The sequence below is a fragment of the Carassius carassius genome, chromosome 29 (genome assembly GCF_963082965.1).
Source record: "Carassius carassius chromosome 29, fCarCar2.1, whole genome shotgun sequence".
Lineage (NCBI taxonomy): Eukaryota > Metazoa > Chordata > Actinopteri > Cypriniformes > Cyprinidae > Carassius > Carassius carassius.
This window is the reverse complement of record NC_081783.1, coordinates 18,494,022-18,516,613: the sequence shown is the minus strand read 5'-3', so window position 1 is coordinate 18,516,613 and position 22,592 is coordinate 18,494,022. Positions and strand designations below refer to the sequence as shown.

The 22,592-nt window shown below is 36.2% G+C and overlaps 1 protein-coding gene across 2 annotated transcripts in view; it reads left to right on the top strand.

Moving 5' to 3' along the window:
* ppp3cb (protein phosphatase 3, catalytic subunit, beta isozyme) overlaps positions 1–22,592 on the top strand; it is a 48,807-nt gene that overhangs the window by 2,481 nt on the left and 23,734 nt on the right. For both annotated transcript variants that reach the window (XM_059516166.1, XM_059516165.1), the window contains exon 2: positions 20,110–20,310. In XM_059516166.1, coding sequence (XP_059372149.1) covers positions 20,110–20,310 — 201 coding nt within the window. The remainder of the gene's footprint in view (positions 1–20,109; positions 20,311–22,592) is intronic.

Here is a 22,592-nt window from a genome sequence, read left to right as displayed (position 1 = left end):
TTATTGTCACCTCAAGATATAAAGTGTCACCCTACAAAGTTTTCAAGAAGCTGTTTGAAGGATGTTCATTTCACAATAAGGTAATTGTGAACTTGCTTATTTTTAAATCATTCTTTATTCTTGATTTTATTACTTGTGACATGACCTCTATATATAACCTCTTTAATCATTTACGTTATAAGATGGCATGTGATTTACATATGTGATTATTTTTCATCTGTACTTGCTACCCATTATTAGTCTCTTTGGCTCCATTTTTCCTCCTGTCTTGTGTCTGTTTCAGATGAGCACAGAGTTCACCATTGATCGTCTGCAATTATTCTTGAATGGACTAGATGCTTTGGTGTCTTTTAGAGCTGTACAAAGCATCTGTATCATCAAGCAGGAGCTTGAGCCTTAGCAGTTATACAGTGCCTTGATAAGGAGGTATGAATAAAAATGAACTCAATTTGATCAGTTTGCACTAATATAAGTATTCTAATCTGTATATATATATATATATATATATATATATATATATATATATATATATATATATATATATATATATATATATATATATATATATATATTGGAGTCACTCAGTATTGTTTATAATTGTATGTAGGACACAAATTGGAACAGAAGAAAAGCTGCCTTACTTGGCCTTCTGCGCTTCCTTTCAGAGGAGACTTCTGAGATAATCAAGATGTGTGATGTAAGAAAATATATTTAAATCTTGTGAATGTACTGATGATAGTGAATTCATGGTAGAGCAGTATGTGTAGGGAGAAAGTAAATCAGCTTAACTATTACAATATATTTATTATTATTATTTTATCCCAGAATCAGTAATAATTTATGCTAAAATGCTTTTTTGACTGTCAGTTAATCTAAGTACTACACTATATATTGTGCCTAAACATGTCATCAATAATATAATGTACAAATATTGTGCAAATCATTCAAAGGTCAGAAAGCTACATGTACTTGTTTATGTAGAGAACACTTACAATCTTTAAAGTGTTCGATGAGCCGTTATTTTGCCTGCCACTCCTCATTTTTCCCTAATTCATGCCTTTTTCTTTCCCCCTCAGTTACATTTTCTATACCTCTTTTATACCACTCATCTACCTTTCTTCTAGTTCTGTATATTATTAGAGAATCTTTGATGAAATGGATGTTTAAGCACTTGTGTTCTTAAATTACTTTTTAAAACCTGTTTTCCTACAAGAATTTGTATTTTCAAACCAATGTTAAAGCTTGTACATTACTTGAATTTATTTCAATAAATGTTTTACATTTTTGAGCAGACCAGTTACAAGTCTATCTATTATGAGCTGATTTGAGTTTTCTTGAACTGATAATGTAACATAGTAAGTTGTTTTAACTCAGAGCATCAAGTTGAAACAACAAATGACCATTAGTTTAATAAATTGTAAAACTTAACTTCTTGAGTTGAAACAAAGAGTATCTGTAAGTTGAGTTAACTTTTAAGGCAGCAGGTGAACTTTCATTTATAAGTTTAACCAACGTGAAATGTTTTACAGTGCACAATACAGCTATTTCTAAAGCACGCAGTGCCTTCTTCTGTTAAAAACTAAGCTCAGAATCGATTTAAGAGAGAATCACGATGCCTTTGGAAAATCTCAGAATCGATGCAGAATCATTTCTCGATTTGCGATGCATCGATTTATTGTCCCAGCTCTAATTCCATTAGGATTTATTGGTTTTAACAAGCAACCAATATAATGGGTAATGGGCAATGTAGCCTAATAGTGTAATCTATTAACTTTGCATAAAAATAAGTTTTTTAACTTAAGTACAAAATATTTTAATACTTTGTATTTAATGTGAATTTAATATAAACATCGTAAGTTACTAATTAGCCTATAACACTTTCATTGTACAAAAAGAGAGCAAAGAATGTTTATATTATCAAAGAACGTTTTCACTTCAGTCCAGTGGGTTCAAGCACACAAAATGTTCCATAATAATCTCTAAAGCTGTTTACACTGTGAAATAAATATCTTACTTACATTTGTACATCTTCACTCTGTTTTTGATGAGAGAACTAGCCAGAGAATTCAGTCAGCGAGCGAAACAGCATGTTTCCGAACGGCTGTGATTGGCCCTTGCATTCATAAACTCAACAGAATCATATGAGATTGGTAATAATGTGCCATGCTTTAAAAATGTGTGCATCTCTGGCTCTGTGCCAGGCAGGGAATGCAGATTTGAATTTAGCAGCTGGTGAAGTTTTTTTTATTTATATTGCCTATATATAGTTTGCAGGACAAACTGCACATTTCATCCAAAATTGTTTGGTGTGATGTGATTCCAAATGTAGGTATCATATAACCGAAGTACTAGTGTCTAATAAATGCTATAGAACTGAAATACACTATAATTATTAATATTATTATTTTTTTTTTTTTGAAGATGTAAATAAAACAAAGATTACTGGAGGACATTTTTAAAAGAAAATACTATTTTCAAACTGTTTATACTTCAAAATGACACATTTAATTTAATGTTACTTGCTTTTTTTTTGTAAATTTTTCTGAATTTGCTAGCAATTTCTGACTATAATCTAGAATCTATATTACATGTATACATGTAGTAATTAAAACTAAATAGTAGTCACATAAATCTAAGACAGTTGTAAAGAACAAAAGTGAAACGGCTTGCCACATCTGTGGAGCGCATCGACGGCTGCGCGCGCCTGCTGGCGGATGGATGAACTGTTATACAGTGGCAGGTTACCCGAGAGAGAGAGAGAGAGAGAGAGAGAGAGAGAGAGAGAGAGAGAGAGAGATAAAGGGGGGAGGAGAGAAAAAGAGAGAGATTAACATCTCGATCCAATGAAATATTTTTGGCAGTTTGAGGATGACAGCGAAAGGACGACTTAAAGGTAGCGTGGCTATTGCATTGCATTCCTGCATTGTTTCATGTATCTCCTTGCGCTCGCCCATTCGCATCTTTTACTCCAATGTCAGTGCGCGCGCTTGTCGGGTAGCTACCAGCGCTCGGATAACGAGATGATCTCGTGAGTTACCGTATCGATTGTGCGTGTAATGATGTGAAATGTGTAATGCCTCGAGACCTTGCACGAGTACACTCTTGTCATGCAGGGCGTTGAGTTCCTCGCAGTCAGTTCGTGCACTGACATACACATCCTTGCATAGACGGCCTATGAGGGTATTTTAGTGTATCTTTCCGTAGCAGTTTATCGATTCGTTGGTACATCGTTACACACTGTAAACAAGGCTTGCACATAGAGGATGTGCTGGATCCAGAAATCCCAGTGGCATTAAATCGAAATGTTATTGCAGAAAAACAAGTTGCATTGCAGAACTATATATTTCATGTGATGTGATAAATACATTAAGAGACTATGCAAACCCATCATAACTAGCCTATACCAATGCACGCATGCACGTACTGTAAGCTTAGCAAAATTTAAAGCCATATTTATATTTCCAGTTTTTGCAATACACATTCAATATATAATAATATTAATAATAATAATAATAAACAGCAACAACATTAGAATGTCAAGTAGTGAAGATGTGGGCACTACAGCATCACTGGATGATGAGATATGTGTATGTGGATGTATAGTGTGGGCGGCCAGTGGAGAGAGGGGTTAATTAGTCTTCAGCAATGCCTGTGCATACTGAAAAGCTACCCAAAATCATCCCCTATGTATATGTGATCAGTTTGGTTGGATTATGGAAAACAATAAAGGCGGATGGGGAGGCACGTTTTGGGCCACCATAGTGTGTGAGCAACTGTGGTTTGGGCAGAGAGAGAGGTGTTGTGTACTGTAAGGGCTATCCCTTCAACCCTGGAGTGTGGCCGCTTGTAATTATTTAGCAACATATGCCATTCTGCATTAAATAATCATAGTGCAGCATATGTGTCACATTTATGTAATATTGACCGTTAGGTATCTTGGGTACTAAGCTTTAGGGAAGGTCTGTGTGAGAGCCTGTCCAGATATAGCTTTTGGATGAGGAAGGCAAAGCAGCCAGTATGAAGGTGAGAAAGGTATAAAGAGGACACAGCAGAAGTAAGAAACTGCCTGATCGTTCATAGAAACCTTTAGGAAAAAAGTACTGTGGGTTATACCATGGTGTTTTTTAGTCTAGAAGATGGTGTGCTTGGGATAATTATTCACATATTACTCAAAGAAACTTCAAAGAATACCATGGTATTACCATTATGCTTGTATAGATGTTCTATTCTAGAAACAATGGTTATACTATGGTACCAATGTCCATTGTTGGGAAGATGGAATAAGATTCCATATTAGATATTGCTCCAAGATATCTTACCATGGGACCACGGTAGCTAAAAGTATCACTATTGTACCATGTCCATGGCAGTACTGTATTTCAAATTTTTCTAGGGCGTAACAGAGAGTAAAATTGGTGCATAGAAGAAGGCACACTTGAGACAAACACAAATGAGTAAGCGAGTAGATTGCTTAAGATGAATTTGCTAATTTCCACAAGTTATTATGTGCTGCATTCTCCGTGAGACAGAATGCGCCTCACTGCCATCTGTCTCCTAAAGGAATGTAGTAATGCAACATTAATGACTAGATTATTCTAACTGCATCATAGTGTATTTTTTATGATTGGTACTAATAGGTGTTCTTGGCCCCTAGGAATGGAGAGGTTTTGAAACAGGAATATATTATTTGCATGCAATCATAAACACACACTTTCATGGCATTATCGAAACGGCTTCAAAGATTGACATTTTTCTCCTGATTTTGTGCCTGTGTTAATTCATGCATGCCTCCTGCCGAGTGCGACACACAGCATGAACGGGATGTTAAAGCCCAACACTGAAACGAAGTAAGAGTGTTGACATGAGCCTGGCGATAAATGAAACAAGAGCAGGTGAAAGAAAAGAGAGGGGGAAGTGTGAAAAGTGTGGAGGATGAGAAGTGGGAGAGATGGGGAATCAGCCACTTGACAGCCGATAGATGGATGGATGGATGGATGTGTATGCACTTGTATCCCAGCAATCTCTTTCTCTCGCACACAGGGGCAAATGCACAGGCAGTGTTTGGAATGGAATTCTAAGGTACTGCATACTGCACAGTATATACTGAATATTGCCAATTGTGTTTAAAAAAATAGTATGTGGACATTATGCAATTCTAATCAAACCAATGGTGTTTATTATATCACACTTGAAGAAAATGATCATTTTAACATTCCAGTTTATTTCAAAGCATTTTGCAGTGTATTTTATCAGCCAATAACCTGATCTGTAAATCCCATGGATACTTTTGAATGACTGTCTGAATGGTGTAGTTAACTGAACTATGCTAACTAGCCAAATCCATGTTGCACAATGTAGTATAAAAGTACTTTTTAAGGAACATTAGTTTACTTGATGACCATATTTACGATGCAGCTACATTAGGCATGCAAGACCACCTCTTATCTGAAAGGAGAAATACTGAAACCTCATATTTACAATAAGCAATAAAGTCTGGCTTGTCTGATAAATGCTGTAATAGCATTAAAAAGGCATTAAAACCATAAGCAATAAAATAAATGCAAGCCAATAGCGTTAAATAGTGTGCTTGGCGTAATTATGTAGATGTTTCTTGACTTTTTACTGTAGTATTGTGTCCAGAAAAACTAGTACCATTACAATGTACTTCAAAAAAGCATTATAATACCATGGTGCTTTTAGTGAAGTAGATTGTGTGCTTTTCATAATTATTTTCCAATGTTCGAAAGATGGCATACATGGCATAATTAATTGGATGTTTCTCCAAGATATTATAGTTTTACCATGGTATCGTGTCCAAAACAACATAGTATTACCGTAGTACCATGTTCAGAAAAAAACATGATAATAACAAAACATTAAACCTATAAAGGCATAATCTTTTTTTTTTTTTTACATATTACTGAAAGACACTTCAAAGAATACCATAGTATTACCATGCTACTTGTAAACATAATAACCAGTGTAATGCTTTGGTCCAGTGTCTAATGTTGGGAAGATGGAATAGATTTTATCCAAAACATAAACTCTGAACTTAATCCCAGATGAGGAACTATAGTTTGACTAGACAAAACAATGACCTGACAACAAGGAAAAATGTCCAGCATGAGGACTTAAATGCAAGACTGTGTTAATCACATAACATAATCAATTACAGAACTGAACTGCTAAACAAGATAACAAGACAAATGGACATGAACCAGTGAGAGAACAGAACTAATAATGAAAAATGCAATGAAAACAAGACATAAGAAACAAGCTGGAGGTCACATGACATGGATCAGGAAACATAACTGATACCAAACTAAAAGATAGGACATAAAAGCCTTGATAGACCTGAACTGAAAACATGAAACATGAACAAAAACCTTAGACAGACATGACATGAATAGCATTAAGAAAGTGTATTTTTCAGGTCGGTACCACCAATGCGGATGTGTAAACCTAAGTGTATGCGAGTCTCAGGTTTCTATGGGAACCAAAGCTTCTAATGGCAGTGACTCTTTTATTTAGAAGGCAGGACTGGAGCCGTCATATTGCGCATTGCGGTTTCTTCTATTCATTAACTTTGTCACATGACCTCATTACATGCATGTTTGATCCTCTTGGGATGTTCCTGCTTATGAGTTTGAAAGTCATAATTATGATGTAATTGTGTTCATTTTTTTTTTTTTTTATGAATGCATTGGCCAGTTTTAAAATTCAAAATTTTACTATTGACAAAAACTATTTAAAGAAAAAAAGAAAGTGCACATTAAGTGTGTAACTGATGCATTGTCAATGTATTTAACATAATTTTTCTGCCACAGAAAATGATGGGAAATATTTTGTCAAATAAACCTGTTGCTTCAAATTTAACTTGCTTTTATTCAGTTACAATGCACAAAATGTGTACAAATGAAAATTGTACAAAAATATTCACAATTAGGCCCATTTAATCATAACCAATATCAATTTGTGTCCACCATTATTTTCAAATTTACATTCGCCAACTTAGAAATGTAGACTCTCTTGCTGGTAATTACAAAATGTAGTGGTTTCCATTTGCAGTAAATTAGCATATTACAGCAAGTGGAGTCAAGTTTCAGATTTTTGCATTTTTAATCTAATTTTCTATAAAGTCGTCTTAACTCTTGGCAGTCTGTTCAAATAGTGAAGCCAGAAAAAGATATAAAGCATTGCAGCTGATAATAGTAGCTTGATTTGTTACACTGGAAATGGAAGGTCAAGTACACTGTATTGTGGGATATAGTGCTCAGTGCATTGCATACTGCAGTGCTCGTTTGTATACTGCACATTTTGGCAAATGTCGTAGTTCATCCAGGTAGTTCATGCATACAGAAGAGTTGCATGCTGCAGTGTACACCCTGCATACTGCAGAAATATTAAGACTTGTACTGTAATATGAAGTATGTAGTATGCTATTCCGAAAGTAGATAGTGTCACACATTTCAGTTCTGCTTTCAAGCATGTGAGAATGCTGTTATTAAGGACTAAAGTGCTGCCCATCTAACCAGATACTGAGCTAATCAACTTCATCGCCCACCTGAATGATCCAATGGAGAGAGAGCGAGAGAGAGGCAATCTCGCATCAAATGCGGTGATACAGGACTGCAGGAAAATGATGAAAACTGTTTCCTCCCACACAGATGCACAAACACACACAAGACACACACACACACACACATGTTACAGGTCACTAGAGACGTTAACTTGAGCACACACACACACTGATACATACAGATGTGTGTAATGGAGAACGCTCACACGCTTGACCACCTTCACACACCACAATCTGTCTCACACACACACGCATCATGGAAAACAAAATGCAGTCATCTGTGCCCTGGGCAGGAAGTCCAGCTAAAATCCCATTCACCCCCTAGTCTGTCATTCATCATTACTTTCTATAAGCCATATCTTCCTTTAAAGGAATAGTACAATTCTGACATCGTTTACTTATTTTCAAACCTGTATGCTATGGCTGCATAATTCATTGAAATAAAACAAAAATCATGACCCAAAAATCATTGCCCAGTGCACCTGCACCAGCTGTTGTCAACAAAAGAAACCTTTGAGGGCTTCCACCAAAATAAATTTGAAAATAAATAAATTAAGATATACATAAATATTAGTATTGTCATTTGTAATGTAAAATAAAATTATAGTATGTTTTAAATACTTTTTTTATTTGTCAGTGAAATGACCATATTTGTAATATTATAATATTAAAAATATTAATATTATAACATTTTTAATATTAATTATAAAGCAGCATGAGAATATCTCCTTTTGTGTTTGACGAAGAAAACATAACACAACATACAGGTTTGTCTCAACATGAGGGTGAGTAAATAATGCCAGATTGTTCATTTTTGGCAGAACTGCTGCTTTAGACTGACACAAGACTTGGATGAGAATGCAGCAGGGTGACAGCCAGGAAATTGTAGGATATTCGAAATCATTAGTGCACAACACAGGATGTGGACCAGGGTAACAATAACATGCCGCCACATACGCAGATCTGGTTCAAAACAGACTAAAGGTGAAACTAGGAGGAAGAGTGGAAGAGGAAGAGAGAAAGAATGAGTGAGACTAAATTTAGCCTCTTTAACATAAATACTTTGAGTGTGAGTTTGGAGCACAGAGGACACATTGGATAGCGCAGAGCTGAGACCTAATGAGGCCACGCGAAAGCAGGAACACTTCTGTGATCCAGAAATCCAGTAGAACGGATCTTTATCCTGTATTTACTGCTGCCTGAGTGGATGACTTCATCATTTCTGGCCTGTCAGTCAACCCAGCTCACTCTGCTGATTGGTTCATTGGTGTTTTTGTCATCTTAAATCCCGCCTCCTGCTTTTATGCACGTGCAGATGGCCCCTTCATGTGTGAAGCATGCATTAATTGTGCAACATCAAACGGCGCTTGTAAAAATCCCTCCGTCAAAGGCACATGATGCTGTTACCTTCTCCAGATCTGGGTCAGGCGCGTCTCTCCCTCTTATCCATCCCTTTAGTCAATTTTCTCCATTCTCATTCCGACAGTACATTTTCTTTCTCTTTGTCTCATCTCTATACAGAATTCTGGGTTGTCAAAGGATGTGGCAGCTGTATTTTTGAAGCTCGCCTGTAGTAACAATACAACGCTTCTGTCTGACACACAGCAAAATGTGTGTTCCATCGCTTTTAGGTCTCGGGCTGAAACAGAGCCATCCTATAGTTGTGTGATCACAGGATGATGTATTTCAGATTGTCAGCAGTTTAATTACAGGATGTTGCAGCTTGCACACTGGAAGTGCTTCTGGAATGGCACCGTGGGTGTCTGATGGTCTTCGCTTGCTGCAGTTACAGCCACTTCAGATTGCACAAGTTTGTTGTTCGACATTACAAATCTCAGAAATTCTTTGTCCTACTTCCTCCCCACCTAAGCCAGAAATGAGCTTCCCACTGACAACATATTCAGCAGCAGTGTTATATTGTACAGTGGGTTCTCTAATAATCCAGTATGTCTTCAGTACAACCTCATTACAGGAAACTTCTGCTTCTGCATAAGTTAATGTGCCTGAATCATACTTCATGGACCTGTGAATGAGTAGTCCAAAGGCTGAATTTATCATTTAAGTGATTTTCCTCATAAAAAAACAAAAAAAAAACTAGTACACCCAAAAATTTAAGTTTTCTCTATCCAATGAAACTCAAAATCGCATAAAATTTTTTAAATGCAGTGTGCTTCACGTGGGAAGTCGTGGCCTAGTGGTTATAGAGTTAGACTCCTAACCCTAGGGTTGTGGGTTTGAGTCTCAGGCCAGCAATACCACGACTGAGGTGCCCTTGAGCAAGGCATCGAACCCCCAACTGCTCCCCGGGTGCCGCAGCATAAATGGCTGCCCACTGCTCCGGGTGTGTGTGTTCACTGCTCTGAGATTTAGCATCATTGCTCCAGTCTTCACAAGGTCACATGATCCTTCAGAAATCATTAATGTTTTTCTGATCAAGAAACATTTCATATTATTGTCAATATGTCCAAAATGACCATTTATTCAATGAAATCGAATGCTTTGAACAGTAGTGTATATTGAAAAGATTAGTTTTGCAAAAGTAACTTATTGTATTTATTATATTCAACCCCCCCAGCCCCCCCCCCCCCCCCCAAAAATAAAAATCTGAAATAATCGCAAAAATGTACGTGAGGGTTTTATAAAACAGCAGTTCACACAGTGCAATGGTACAGGAGGTTTAAAGTGGTTCTAATGCAGATGTGTGCATTATAATCACCGCAAAGCATTGTATTTTGTGCCAACTCAACATGTTTATACCTATATTGGAGAATCATCAACCGGCTGCATGAAAAATGTCTGAAATGGTGTATGATGAGGCTGCAGCCACAAAGAGTTTGTAGCTTACTTATTTTAGGGCCAAAAGGAAAGGACAAGAGCTCTGCAGGAACATGTAGAGATGTTAATAAGGGTTTCAGTCTCAGTTGGTTGTAGTTGGCCTTTGGCTCAAATGACAAGGTTTGTTTTTTTTGTTTTTCTATCCAGCACTCCTCTATTATTGCCGCAAGGGGAGCTGTAGCATATATAAACTGCATTCAACAGTCACGTTTCTCACGTTTACTTGATTTCAAATGTTGCATTTATTATTATAATTATTTTATTTATTTATTTTTAAGCTGCCTTGCATCTTTGGTTTCCCATACTATTGAAAGCACACAAGCAAATCAGAGGCTAACCAGCGGCACAATGAGAAATGCCACTGGTGGAGGGTTGAATGCAATGCTGTCAGATTGCCTCATGTCTTGTTCACCGGTAAGAAAACATAACAGAGCAAAGTACATAATATTACAGTAATAACACTTTCCATTCTTACTTTGTCTGCTTATAGTGTAATGGAATGTGCTGTCTGCGTAAACAGGGTGCGTGGAGGTATGCAGATGCATATGTTGATAGGCAGGTAGGACTGCCTATTGTATCACTTGGACAGACAAACAAGTTATGGTCCTACACCTTCAACAGATGATATAAATACATTTAGACCACTTAACATTTGATTGCTATCAGGATGTGAATAGAATTGAACAAAAAATCTTTTTGAACCAAATCACCTACCCTGCCTTTAAAAGAGAAAAAACAATTGTAAAAGAAGACAGCTTACACAAATGTCTGCTATAGCACTCCTAGTGGCAACACTGAGAATACACCATTCACTTGAGTTGTGAATTACACACTGACACATGTGAAATTAAGCTTAGTGTAGCTAGAAGTGTCTGTATTCATGTACATTAGAGTATGTTTCAACTAGTGCTGCCAGAATTAGTGTGTTAATGCAGGCAGTTTAACAGTGTTGAAAATATTTAATGCAGTTAACGCAGGGTTTGAGCTAGGGTTGGCCAGTTCACTCAGAACTTTTTTTCCCTGACAAGAATTGGATTTATTTAAATGCAGAACATCTTTATGACCATATTAAACAGGTCATATTTAGATGCACACTCCACCTTGCCTCAGTGCCAGGCATTAGTCAAATGGTACAGGTGATGAGGAGCTTCAAAACAGCAACAGTGAATTGCAGTGAGATGAGATGTTGTCCGGCCATATGTCAGTTAAAACTAATTTTCCTGTGCAATCAGCCATTATACTGTGCTCGTAGCATGTGCTCTTCAATTGCATACAAAAATCTGGTGGTGTGCGCTGTAGCCTGTATCATTTCATATTAATGTGTGAATGAAATACGAGCATACATGTCAGATCCACGTCACATTCAGCAGAGGCAGGTGTTAAAGTAATAGCAGCCAAATAACCTTATTACGGAGCCCCACACATGGCATGCAGGAGAAAAATAGGAGGCTAAAACGTTTCCTCAATTTAAAAATTGTGCGCACAATTTACTAATTCGTTCCCTTGATTTGCTAAATCCTGCACATGATTTTATAAATCGAGGGAGGGCTCCGGGCTCTGAAATTTGGCCCAGAATTTATTCAGTAATTTGTTCAGTAATTTCTTTATAGTAACACACTAACCCCTTTTTTGTGATAATGAACTGTTTTGTTTTTAATAGACTAAATATGTCATATTAGAGAAATACAATTAATATGATTATACACAAATCAGCTGCTAGTGGAAGTGATAGAAATAAACTAGCTACTAAATAAAAAGTCTAGTTCGTTTCTTCTTGTAATCGGGTGTGCTTGTTCATATGCTTAAAAATATTTTCAGTAAATATGGCATATTATGATCGAGCAGAAAATGTAGACTAAACATCTGCGTTTCAGAAGAAATGCAGACAGTTGAGGTAGCTGTTTTGAAACATAATAAACAATGCTCTAGTATAGTGCGCTTGCTCTTTGACTGACAAACTTCTTAACTTTTTCTTTAACTTGGTATTTTGACAGTCAGCGCCTGATTAGGGCTGGAAATCGATTCCAAAGGAAAGGAATCGATTCCTTTATTCAAAGGCGTAAGAAATCAAGATTTGATTCCACAGGTTGTAATCGATTCCAACGAGGAGAACCGACTCCTTTGTAAGATTCAGATCAACAGTTCATCATGAATTCGCCTCAGTGAAACAGTGACTGGAATTACGATTAATTTCCGCGAACAGATTATTTCGGACGGTTCGTAACGTAACTTTTTTCTAACAAAATTCTGCATTGTATGCTCAGATTCAAAGTGTCAGAAGCGAATTGTCCATCAACGGTGATCGCGCTCTTTTGAACTCAGAATAACCGTCAAATGATTTATCCCAAAACGACGCTGATCGTCAGGCTCAGTTTATTTAAAAAAATTTTTTTTACAATACATTACAATCACTCCAAAATAGATGGTACCTGCATGACGAGCTGAACTTTCTTTGCGTGCCTGCTTAGCCTTACGCTTAGCAGCCTCTGAAGGATGCGTTCGTTTCGGCGCCATCAGATCAATTTGTAGTAAAATTGGATCTCATTCATAAAACCAGTAACTTATATAATCTCTTCATTTAAATATTCAGAGGGTGGGCGTGACTCAGGTTTAAAGGGGGAAATTAATTGGTTTTACTAATGGTGAATGACAATTGTTATATCCAATGGACAAACAGCCTAGTATTTTGCTGCTCTTGATTGGTGGACAAGCATATAGAGATGATTTGGAGGCCCTGCCTCCAAGCCCGAGGCCCTAGGCAACTGCCTACTTTGCCTATAGGTAGCGCCGGCCCTGCTGCTGTGATGTCTGTTAATCAAAGAAAAGATAAAAGAGGAAAGCAATAGGTTTTGTAGCTTTAAGGATTCTTCTATATTCTGTTTAGAATTTAGTGTTTGATAACTTTATTCAATTTCTGTATATTTCTTGCTGAGGGGCACAGGTCGATATGACATTTATTATAATGGTTTTATGTGAAGATTGTTTCAAGTTCACTTAAATGAGAATTTTTTTTTTTATCTAATAAATGTTGAAGTTGATAGCTCTTGTAATGTTGAATGGCTAGTCAGTGGTTAAATATTGGGATAAAAAGAACCATTTTCTAGAGACATCAGTAGTATTAGTATCAGTGTCACTCACCTTCAATCATTAAAAAGGTGCCATTAAATAAATATAAAAAATATACTGACTTTACGTTTTTTTTTTCTACATCATTAAAAATTATTTGTACTAGTGTACCCATAGTTTCTCCTCCACAGCAGGGGTCGAAGACTCCAGAATCGAAGGCAAACCTTTGCGAGTGTCTTCCTGTAAGTGGGGGTCAGGATGGGGCGAGGGCAGGAGTGAATGGTCAGGAAGGAGAGGGAAGGAAAGACTGAGATAGAGAGAGAGTGTGAGAGAGGCTCTAGCACAGCTGTGACCTGAATGAGTCCCTCCCATCGTACCTCTGGGGTCCGGGAACAAGCGCGAGCCAGTCAGCGGCCTACTTTCCCAAAGTATGATTCTAGGCCATTATCTGTGTTACCACTGGTGGGGCTCCAGTGGGCTCAACGGATCCGCAGAACAATCCTTTTCATTGCCCGTGAACACATGAAGGAGGGCCAGCCGTTTGGAAGTGTTACTCTGAGAGGAACGTATCTTACAGGAGGGAGTCAAGGTGAGGTCGACTACTGAGATCAGGAGGATAGAGAAAGAGACAGAAAAAATAGCAGGGAAATAAAAGGAGAGAGATTATCAACCAAACTACTGCACATTGTGATTAGACTGCTGTTCACTGATATTATTTTATATAATGCAAATAAATTTATTCATGCATACAAGTTTGACCCGAGTCTATAAATAAATACTTTGTTCTTTGAAACACACAAAAGGTTTTGAAAATAAATTGGATCTAAACAACAGTTTACACAATATATGTATATTTTTGTAAGTACCTTTGTGTTCCACAAATGAAAGAAAGTCATTTGGAATGACATGAGGTTAAAGCGTTAGTTCACCTAAAAATGCCGAGAATGCTCTCGGATTTTCTGTCATGGACCTCCTTAATTAGCCTTGGCCACCCCCTGGCCACCCAATGTATAAAACTCTAGCTCCGCCACTGACAGTCCCTAAGCTTTCTGACTATTCAGATCATTCGTTCATTCATAGGCTGTATGTGAGCCTTTGTGGTCTCTGTCAATATTCTGTCACATTCCAGACAACAACTGACTTATTTATTTTAGCTGAAATAAAGTTTAATAACAAGTTTAACTGCCATACAGTAGCCTTTTATGTATCTTATCGGGGGGCAGTTGTGGCCTAATGGTTAAGAGAGTCATGGGTTTGAGTCTTGATACCGGCAGGGACTGTATGTGGGGAGAGTGAATGTCCAGCATGTGTGTGTTTGTTTAAATTTAAATGCAGAGCAGCAATTCCAAGTATGGGATACCATACATGGTCACATGTCACACCCTTTTCTTTTCTTTCTTTAAATCATATGCACTGTATCTCGGCTCACCAAGGCATGCCTGATTGAAAATACAATAAAAACAGTAATGTTGTGAAATATTAACATTTTTATGTCACAATATTGTTAATATATTATCAAATGTAATTTAATCCTGTGATGCAAAGTTGAATTTTCAGCAGCCATCACTCCAGTCAGTGTCACAAAAGAACAGCATTTATTTGAAAAAGTAAAAACATTTATAATGCTGCAAAAGAATTCTGTCACTGTTGTTCCATTTAATACATCCTTGCTGAATAAGAGTATGAATTTCATTTAAAAAAAATCCTACTGAATCCAAAATATCAAACAATAGTCAATCAGTTTAACTATCGACACGTTCCACTAAGGTTTGGCAACCACAATTCTAATCCAGATTAATTTAGAACAGAATTTTTTTACTGTTATTATCAAAGCAGTTATATCTATACAAATTAAAACAGGATGCAGGAACAACAGCAGTAACTAAAGAAAAAAAAAAAATAACAAAAATAAAATACATTTTGGTTTCCAGATGAAAATTGTGCTGACAGGATGAAAAATGGTAAACAGCAAACACAATCAAAGAGTTACATCTTCCCCATAAAACTGGGAGTACCAAGTGGCACTGTCCATAATGCACAAACTATTTCTTTTCTACCGTTTGACAGATTTAACGGTTTTCAAGTTTTTAGCAAAATAGTTAGATTAATTTTTAATTAAGCTTCAGACAACAATAGCTCAAATTGAACCAGATGGTGCTTTTCTTTTCTTTTTTTGTCTTTTTAAAAGCTTTACAGCCGCCGGTGATTGTATGTTTTCATTGTATAGAAAAGAACAACATAAACACTCCACAAAATGTCTCATTAAGTCATGACAATTTGGGTGTGCCAAGATATCAATTCTGCATCGGTCAGAAATGAGATGTGAACAGTCAGAGGTTTTTTTTTTATTTTTGTGAATGCGTTTGAGGATTTTGTGAGTGTATTTTTATGTGGGCATTTGAGTGAGAGAGAAGGATCAGAGTGTTTGTGTGAGTGTGTTTGGTCTGCTGCTTGTTTTTTTCAGTCTCTAGTAGATGCAGAAGGAGTCTCAGCATCTGTCTCAGCAGCTGGAGGCTGTCTCAAACGCACACACACACACACACACACACACACACACACACATGCTCTCAAACGTAGGTCAGTTATCCTGACCTTACACTGCCGCTGCTTGTCCTGCCTTGACCTGCTCTATCACACACACACAAACACATGCAGAGAGCGTACAGGCTGTGAAAGGGCCAAGGAAGTTCGACAGAGAGAAGAAAAAAAAAAAAGCACAGCGAGTATTCATGAAATGCTGATATTACATTTCCATGCCAGAGGTCAAAAGGTCAACACCAATGTTGACGCAGAGCAGATGCCAGCTCCGTATTGGCATTGCTGATCAACATATGCAAAAATGTGTATGTGGTATAGCTGACATGAAATATGTTTCCTATTTTAGGCAGTGTTTTGCTTACTTTTATAATAAATTTATAATTAATTATATATTTTTTTACTAATTGTCATGGTTTATTTTTATATAACTTTTTGACTAGTTTTCCACTAGTTGGAATATTTGATTTTTTATTATTTTTTTCATTTCAGAACTACATTTACAATAAACTGCTAATAAAATAATAGTGAAAATGTATAACCTTAAAGTCCAACTTTATTTATTTTTTAAACTTTTAAAAAGAATTTACGTTTTATATTCTGCACATTAGGATGCTGAGGTGATTTGACTAAATTCAGCATTTAATATGGTTGACTTTAAACTGTGTTTTAATATTAGATAAATATTATAATATAGAATTTTAATATAATCTATTTATAATTTATTGACCAGCTTTTAATTAAATTTTATAATGCTAAAGTTAATACTTAAAATCGTTAATGGATTAATAGTCATTAATAGAATTAAGTCATTTTCATTCTATACATTATAATGATGTGATGCCAAAACAGCACTAAATTCAGCTTTTAAAGTGGTTGATATAAAATTTGTGTTTTGATTTTAAACAAAAAGTCTATCACAAATGTTAATTCTATACATAGTCACAGGTTCATAGACACATTATATGTCAGCTATACTCGTGTGTTTATTGTTTAGGCTTGTGCTGCTTTTCTGCAACACTCATGTTTATATTTAGCTCACATTGTTTTGCGCGGGTTTGTTCCGCTCTCTGATTAATGATTCATGGAGTTTCATTTCATTGTTGTGGTTCATAATCCAACATGTTTATTTACATCTAAATGCCTGTGAAAAGAAGCACGTGTGTTTATTGACATGAGAGGGTGTGTGAAGCCCGTCGCTCTATGACTGTGTCTATGACAATAATAATTATGCTCAATGTTCAGAGAGAGGACAGCATACAGTATGTGCTTATTCAGAAGGAACATATGCAAATATCTGTACTGTAAAGTTGTGTGTTTGTTTTCGCTAGTGTTACCAGAAGAAAAAGGTTGTTGCTCAGAGTTCGCTTGATCTCATATGATAATTTCTTGATGAAAAAAACTTCTTGATAAGTTTTAAGATGTTTTTTCTGTAATTTCTTAAGTAAAATCAAAATCAACACAAATTGGACAATTGACTTGGAGTAAGATTACAGGGTTTAAATTATTGAGAATAGCAGCAGAATCTGAAGAGAAACATCATGCGAGTTGATATTGAATCTCCTTTGATTGCAGACTTTAGGGTCTGCAATAAGTTTGAGACATTGTTGAGATCTCTGAATCTTTAAAGGAAACGAAAGATTACTGGGGTCTTTTTATTTTCCTATTTTCTAGTCTTTTTGAAAAATATGTGCAAATGCATGCACAAAATAATTGCATGCACATGTCTGGCTTTGCACGAGTCATGCATATTTCTTCTTTCGTGAGCATGTGTGTGTGAGTGTGCATTTATTACGTGCAAGTGAATGTTTGTAGAGTCGGCAGTGTGTGTGTGTGTGTGAGTTCAGTGCATTTGCCTGAGGAGTCAGTGTTATGTAAGTTATGTAAGTTATCTCTGCAGCATACTGCACTTCAATAATATACCCAAACTGCTAAATAAAGACACGCACACATTCACTGTAGAGCTTGTCCTAACAAACTGAGCCTAGTAAAATGCCATAGTGTTCTTATCAGCAGGAAAGAAAAATCACAGATGACATCTCTGTGATATCTCAAGTGTTTCTCCTAGACTGGAGAGATGCAGACTCTCCTGCTTCTCAGTTTCTTCTGAGTAAAAGACCCTAATATCTCCTTTGAGGGTTTTAGAAGACATCTTAACTGTGTCTCAGACTATGCTAATATTTGAGCAGATATTATTTGCGAACTCAGAGAAAGTCATACTTAAAGGTTGCCCTTTCATAGTCCTTAAAGGAGACCTATTATGCCCCTTTTTTAGTTTTTAGTTTCAGCTCAAAATACCTCACAAATCATTTATTATATCATTTTAAAAAATGCCTGTTTTGAGTGGAAGCAGAAACACACTGTTTTTGTGCATGTCTCTTTAAATGCAAATGAGCTGCTGCTCCCCACCCCTTTTTCTATAATAGGGCTGTCTTTACAGCTCTTACCTCAGATACTCTGACAAAAAACATCTGTTTGGTTCTGATTATCATGTCTGTCATGCTGAAATGCATTTTAAACCATATTAGTAGAAACTTCTGATATACGGTGCACACATCTGAAGCACGCGTACTTGTTTTTTCACAAGCTTACGTAGAAAGGATCACCAAAAATTTACTAGGTTGTTCTTTTTCACAATTCCTGGGTTGGTAAATGCACTAAGGACCCGATTATATAGCATTTAAACATGGAAAAAGTAAGATTTGCACAATATATATCACCTTTATAACTTAATGGGTCTTAGAGGAATTTTATGTAAAATGCTTCAGTTCAAATAGAAATCTTTACTCATTGAGACATTGCTACAATCAATAGTCAGAGATTTTAATATGAACTCAAACTTTCAACAAATTCACCTATTTCCATTGGTTTTTATAGCTCTATATTTTCTCTGTCAATGTTTCTCTGTGTCATTTGTGTCTCGTTTTATTGCTTGCAAGGAATTTAAGAAGAGTCCCCTGAGACAAAGTTGACATTTTAACATGCTTGAGAACTCAATTAAGTCATCCAAGCAGCAAAAGAGAAACTTTTGGGCAATAAAACTTTTCTCTGTGTATGATCTGATGTTCTGCATCATGGAAGTGACTCCATTCCTTTGTTTCTGAAATATGTAAATGTTATCTGACTGAATTCATCTTCACAGTTATTGTTTTGGCTGCTGCAGCACGTCTGCGCGGCTTGAAAGCTCGAAAAATAAGTTTCTGAAAACACATTTTTTGGATGTGGAAATGGGTTAGCATGTGGGCTGCTATGACTCAGTGTGTGTGTGTGTGTGTGTGATACGCTTCACTGGTGGCATGCCAACCTCTGGCTGCTGTTGCCCGGTAACACTTTGCCACAGTTTTGCTCTCATTTCACCTTTTTACAGACTTTTTGTCTTTTTCTCGGTGTATCCATTTTTTCCCATTTCATCATCATTTCCAGAATTTTATGTAATGCTGAAATGATAATAAACCAATATCACTGTTGTTTTACTGGGATTACTTGCCTGTCCTGACCTTTTCTCTCTTTTTAATCAGCAAACTCTAGCGTTTGTGTGCGGTTTTAGAAAGTATTTATTAAATACTTTCCTAAAATATACAGTATTTCCCTAAACAACTTTGTTTCTTTTTTAAAATCTTGAAGATCTATATCTTGTCTTGCATTGTAGCATATCTGAGCAAAGTTTGAGACATTGTTGAGGTCTCTTTTGAAACTCTGGAGGAAACAAACATGAGATAATATGATCTGAATTCATCTGATTTCTGTCTGAGGAGAAAAATTTGAGATAATAAGGAGATTTACTTATAGGAGTTTTTCCAAGTCTGTTCAAATAATAACTTTAAATGCCTGCATAAAATCATTATATGTATGTTCGGATTTGTTTCTGAGCAAATTTGGTTGAAGTTAGTGTCTTTTATGGTAAAATCCCAGTTGAATTAGACTGTTAAAACATATGCTCAGTGTAAAAAGAAGTGCTGTTTCAATTGCTGCCTTAAAATATTACTTAAAAATTGTACAATGGATATCTTTATTTATTTATTTTGTAATCGGGTTCCCTTTTGGTTATCGTGAACTCAGTTCTTTTCTCTGTCCTTCTCTTTCTCTCTCTGCAGCGGTGCCGTTTCCGCTGAGCCACAGGTTAAGCATGCGAGAGGTGTTCGACTGCGAGGGGAAACCGCGTGTGGACCTGCTGAAGGCTCACCTCACTAAAGAGGGCCGCGTGGAGGAGCCCGTCGCTCTGCGCATCATCAATGAGGGGGCCGCCATCCTCCGCCAGGAGAAGACCATGCTGGACATAGAGGCCCCTGTCACAGGTTACTGATACAGACATCTCTGACAAGAAAACAGGGCATGATCAATAGACACAAACAGAAACTGTTATTGTTCCCAAACACAGCTTAATATGGGTATTACATTCTAAGTGAGATGTAAACTCACAAGTGACATATTTGGATCACTACAATCAATGCATCATACAAATAGCTCTCCACACAGGAGACTCCACTCGTAATAGATTACAGTAGGCCTAGAGTTTGACGTGAGCATGACGCTAAGCTTGCAACTTGTTATTTTAATTGCAATAAAATACAGCATGCATAAGAACACGGTGTGATAGTACATTTTTATTTGTCATTATTAAATTAAATATAAATAGCCATCTTGTATTTACTCTGAGCTAAAGACAATGCATTCAGGGATTGCCTTCACCACAAAGAATATGTGCGCCACTGCATTAAAATTGTCCAAAATAAGGCATCCATGTATAATTATTTGATGTTATGTTATTATATTCACTGCTCTGTTAGCTCTATTTCAAAATCTACTGAGCTGATAATCCCAGAATGCATTGTGTTGGGCTCTGTGAAAATTCGATAGAGGTCCTTGAAATATAATGTTGAATTTAACATACACATTTGATTAATTACTGAAAATATTAATATCTGCAATATGTAATGTAAAGTTTACAGTTGCACTAGGTTGGTGCCATTTTAAGAAATATTTATGTAAATATATTTATAATGTTACAAAAGATTTGTATTTTAAATAAATTCTGTTCTTTTGAACTTCTTTAAAGACTCTGTTTTTAACATTGATAATAAAAAGGGTTCTTGAGCAGAAAATCAGCATATTAAAATGATTTCTCAAGGATCATGTGACAGTGAAGACTGGAGTAATGATGCTGAAAATTCAGCTTTGCATCACAAGAATAAATGACATTTTTATATATATTTAAATATAAAACGAATCATTTAAATTGTAATAATATTTCACAATATTACTGTTTTTACTGTATTTTCAATCATATAAATGCAGCCTTGGTGAGCATAAGATACTTCTTTCAAAAAACATTCAAAATTCTTCCCAACCTCAAATTTTCAAACGGCATTGTGTCATATGTTTTTTATTTATGACAACAGAAATGAACATTGCTGAATATTTACCTTTATATACCCATAATCTTGAACAAAAGGATTTATTATATTCATGTTCTAGAGAAAAATAAGAGATATTTTGTCTTTTGTGATTCGGTTTAGTCATGTGTCAGATGATAAAAAAGATACATACACAAATACATAAATATACATAATATGAATATGAAATATATTTCTAGAGACAGGGAGTTTAAGATATGCATGTGCATGTATTTACACAATTACACTGCATATTTTTTTAACAGAAAAAGATTATTTCTCTCACCCTAATAAAGTAGAAAACTTTTGAAAAGACAGGCTGAGAAGACGTTATGGAATAAATGACGTTGTTAGGAGAGGTCAGATAATGAACTGCTCCTTATGAACTTAATTTCCCATTGAGTCAAAGCGTTGTTTAACACAGACAGCAGGTCTGATGCATAATGAAGATACAATCGTTTAGCAGGCACGAGCACATTTCCTTGCTCTCGCTGGCCTCACACCTGAGACCGAACTCCTCCCTCTGTCCCATCATGCATTTCTGAACCCTCATCAGCTGGTGGCCTGGTGAATTTCACACACAGGAGTCATTAAACATTAACTGATTTAATTCCCTGGAACCCATTACAGAGAGAGATGGTTAGCTATGTGTGCTTTCAGTCGTTCAGACCTCATGGCCTTTAACCCTTTGACCTCCCATTGGGAACACACACTCACATGTGAATAGTTCCAATTAGACGACTTCATTAGATCTAAAACGACACTCTTCAGACTCTTTCTCTTTTTCTCAAATACACACATTCCAGTCAGGATGGTGATCAGCTAGACAAGATCTTACAGTGGTGACAAAACAACCAGACTTTGTATATCACAGAATAATCGCAAGAGCCATTTTGATGTTCTAATAGGTACTTGTGTTCTAAAAATGAGGTCAGTTATTGAAAAAAATTCTAATTTCTCCTAAATTTATGTTTACATGTTCGTAACTGAAAATGTAAGCACAAATACATATTGTGTGGCAAATAACTGTATAACAATCATATATTATTCATTTATTTAATATACTTGTGTGTTTAAAACCCGTTTAATCCCACCGGTCACAATAGTGACTGTTTTCATTTATAAAGCTCTAAAAACCTTACTGACTGATGTGTTAGTGTACTTCCAGCAAATATGGAAAAAAA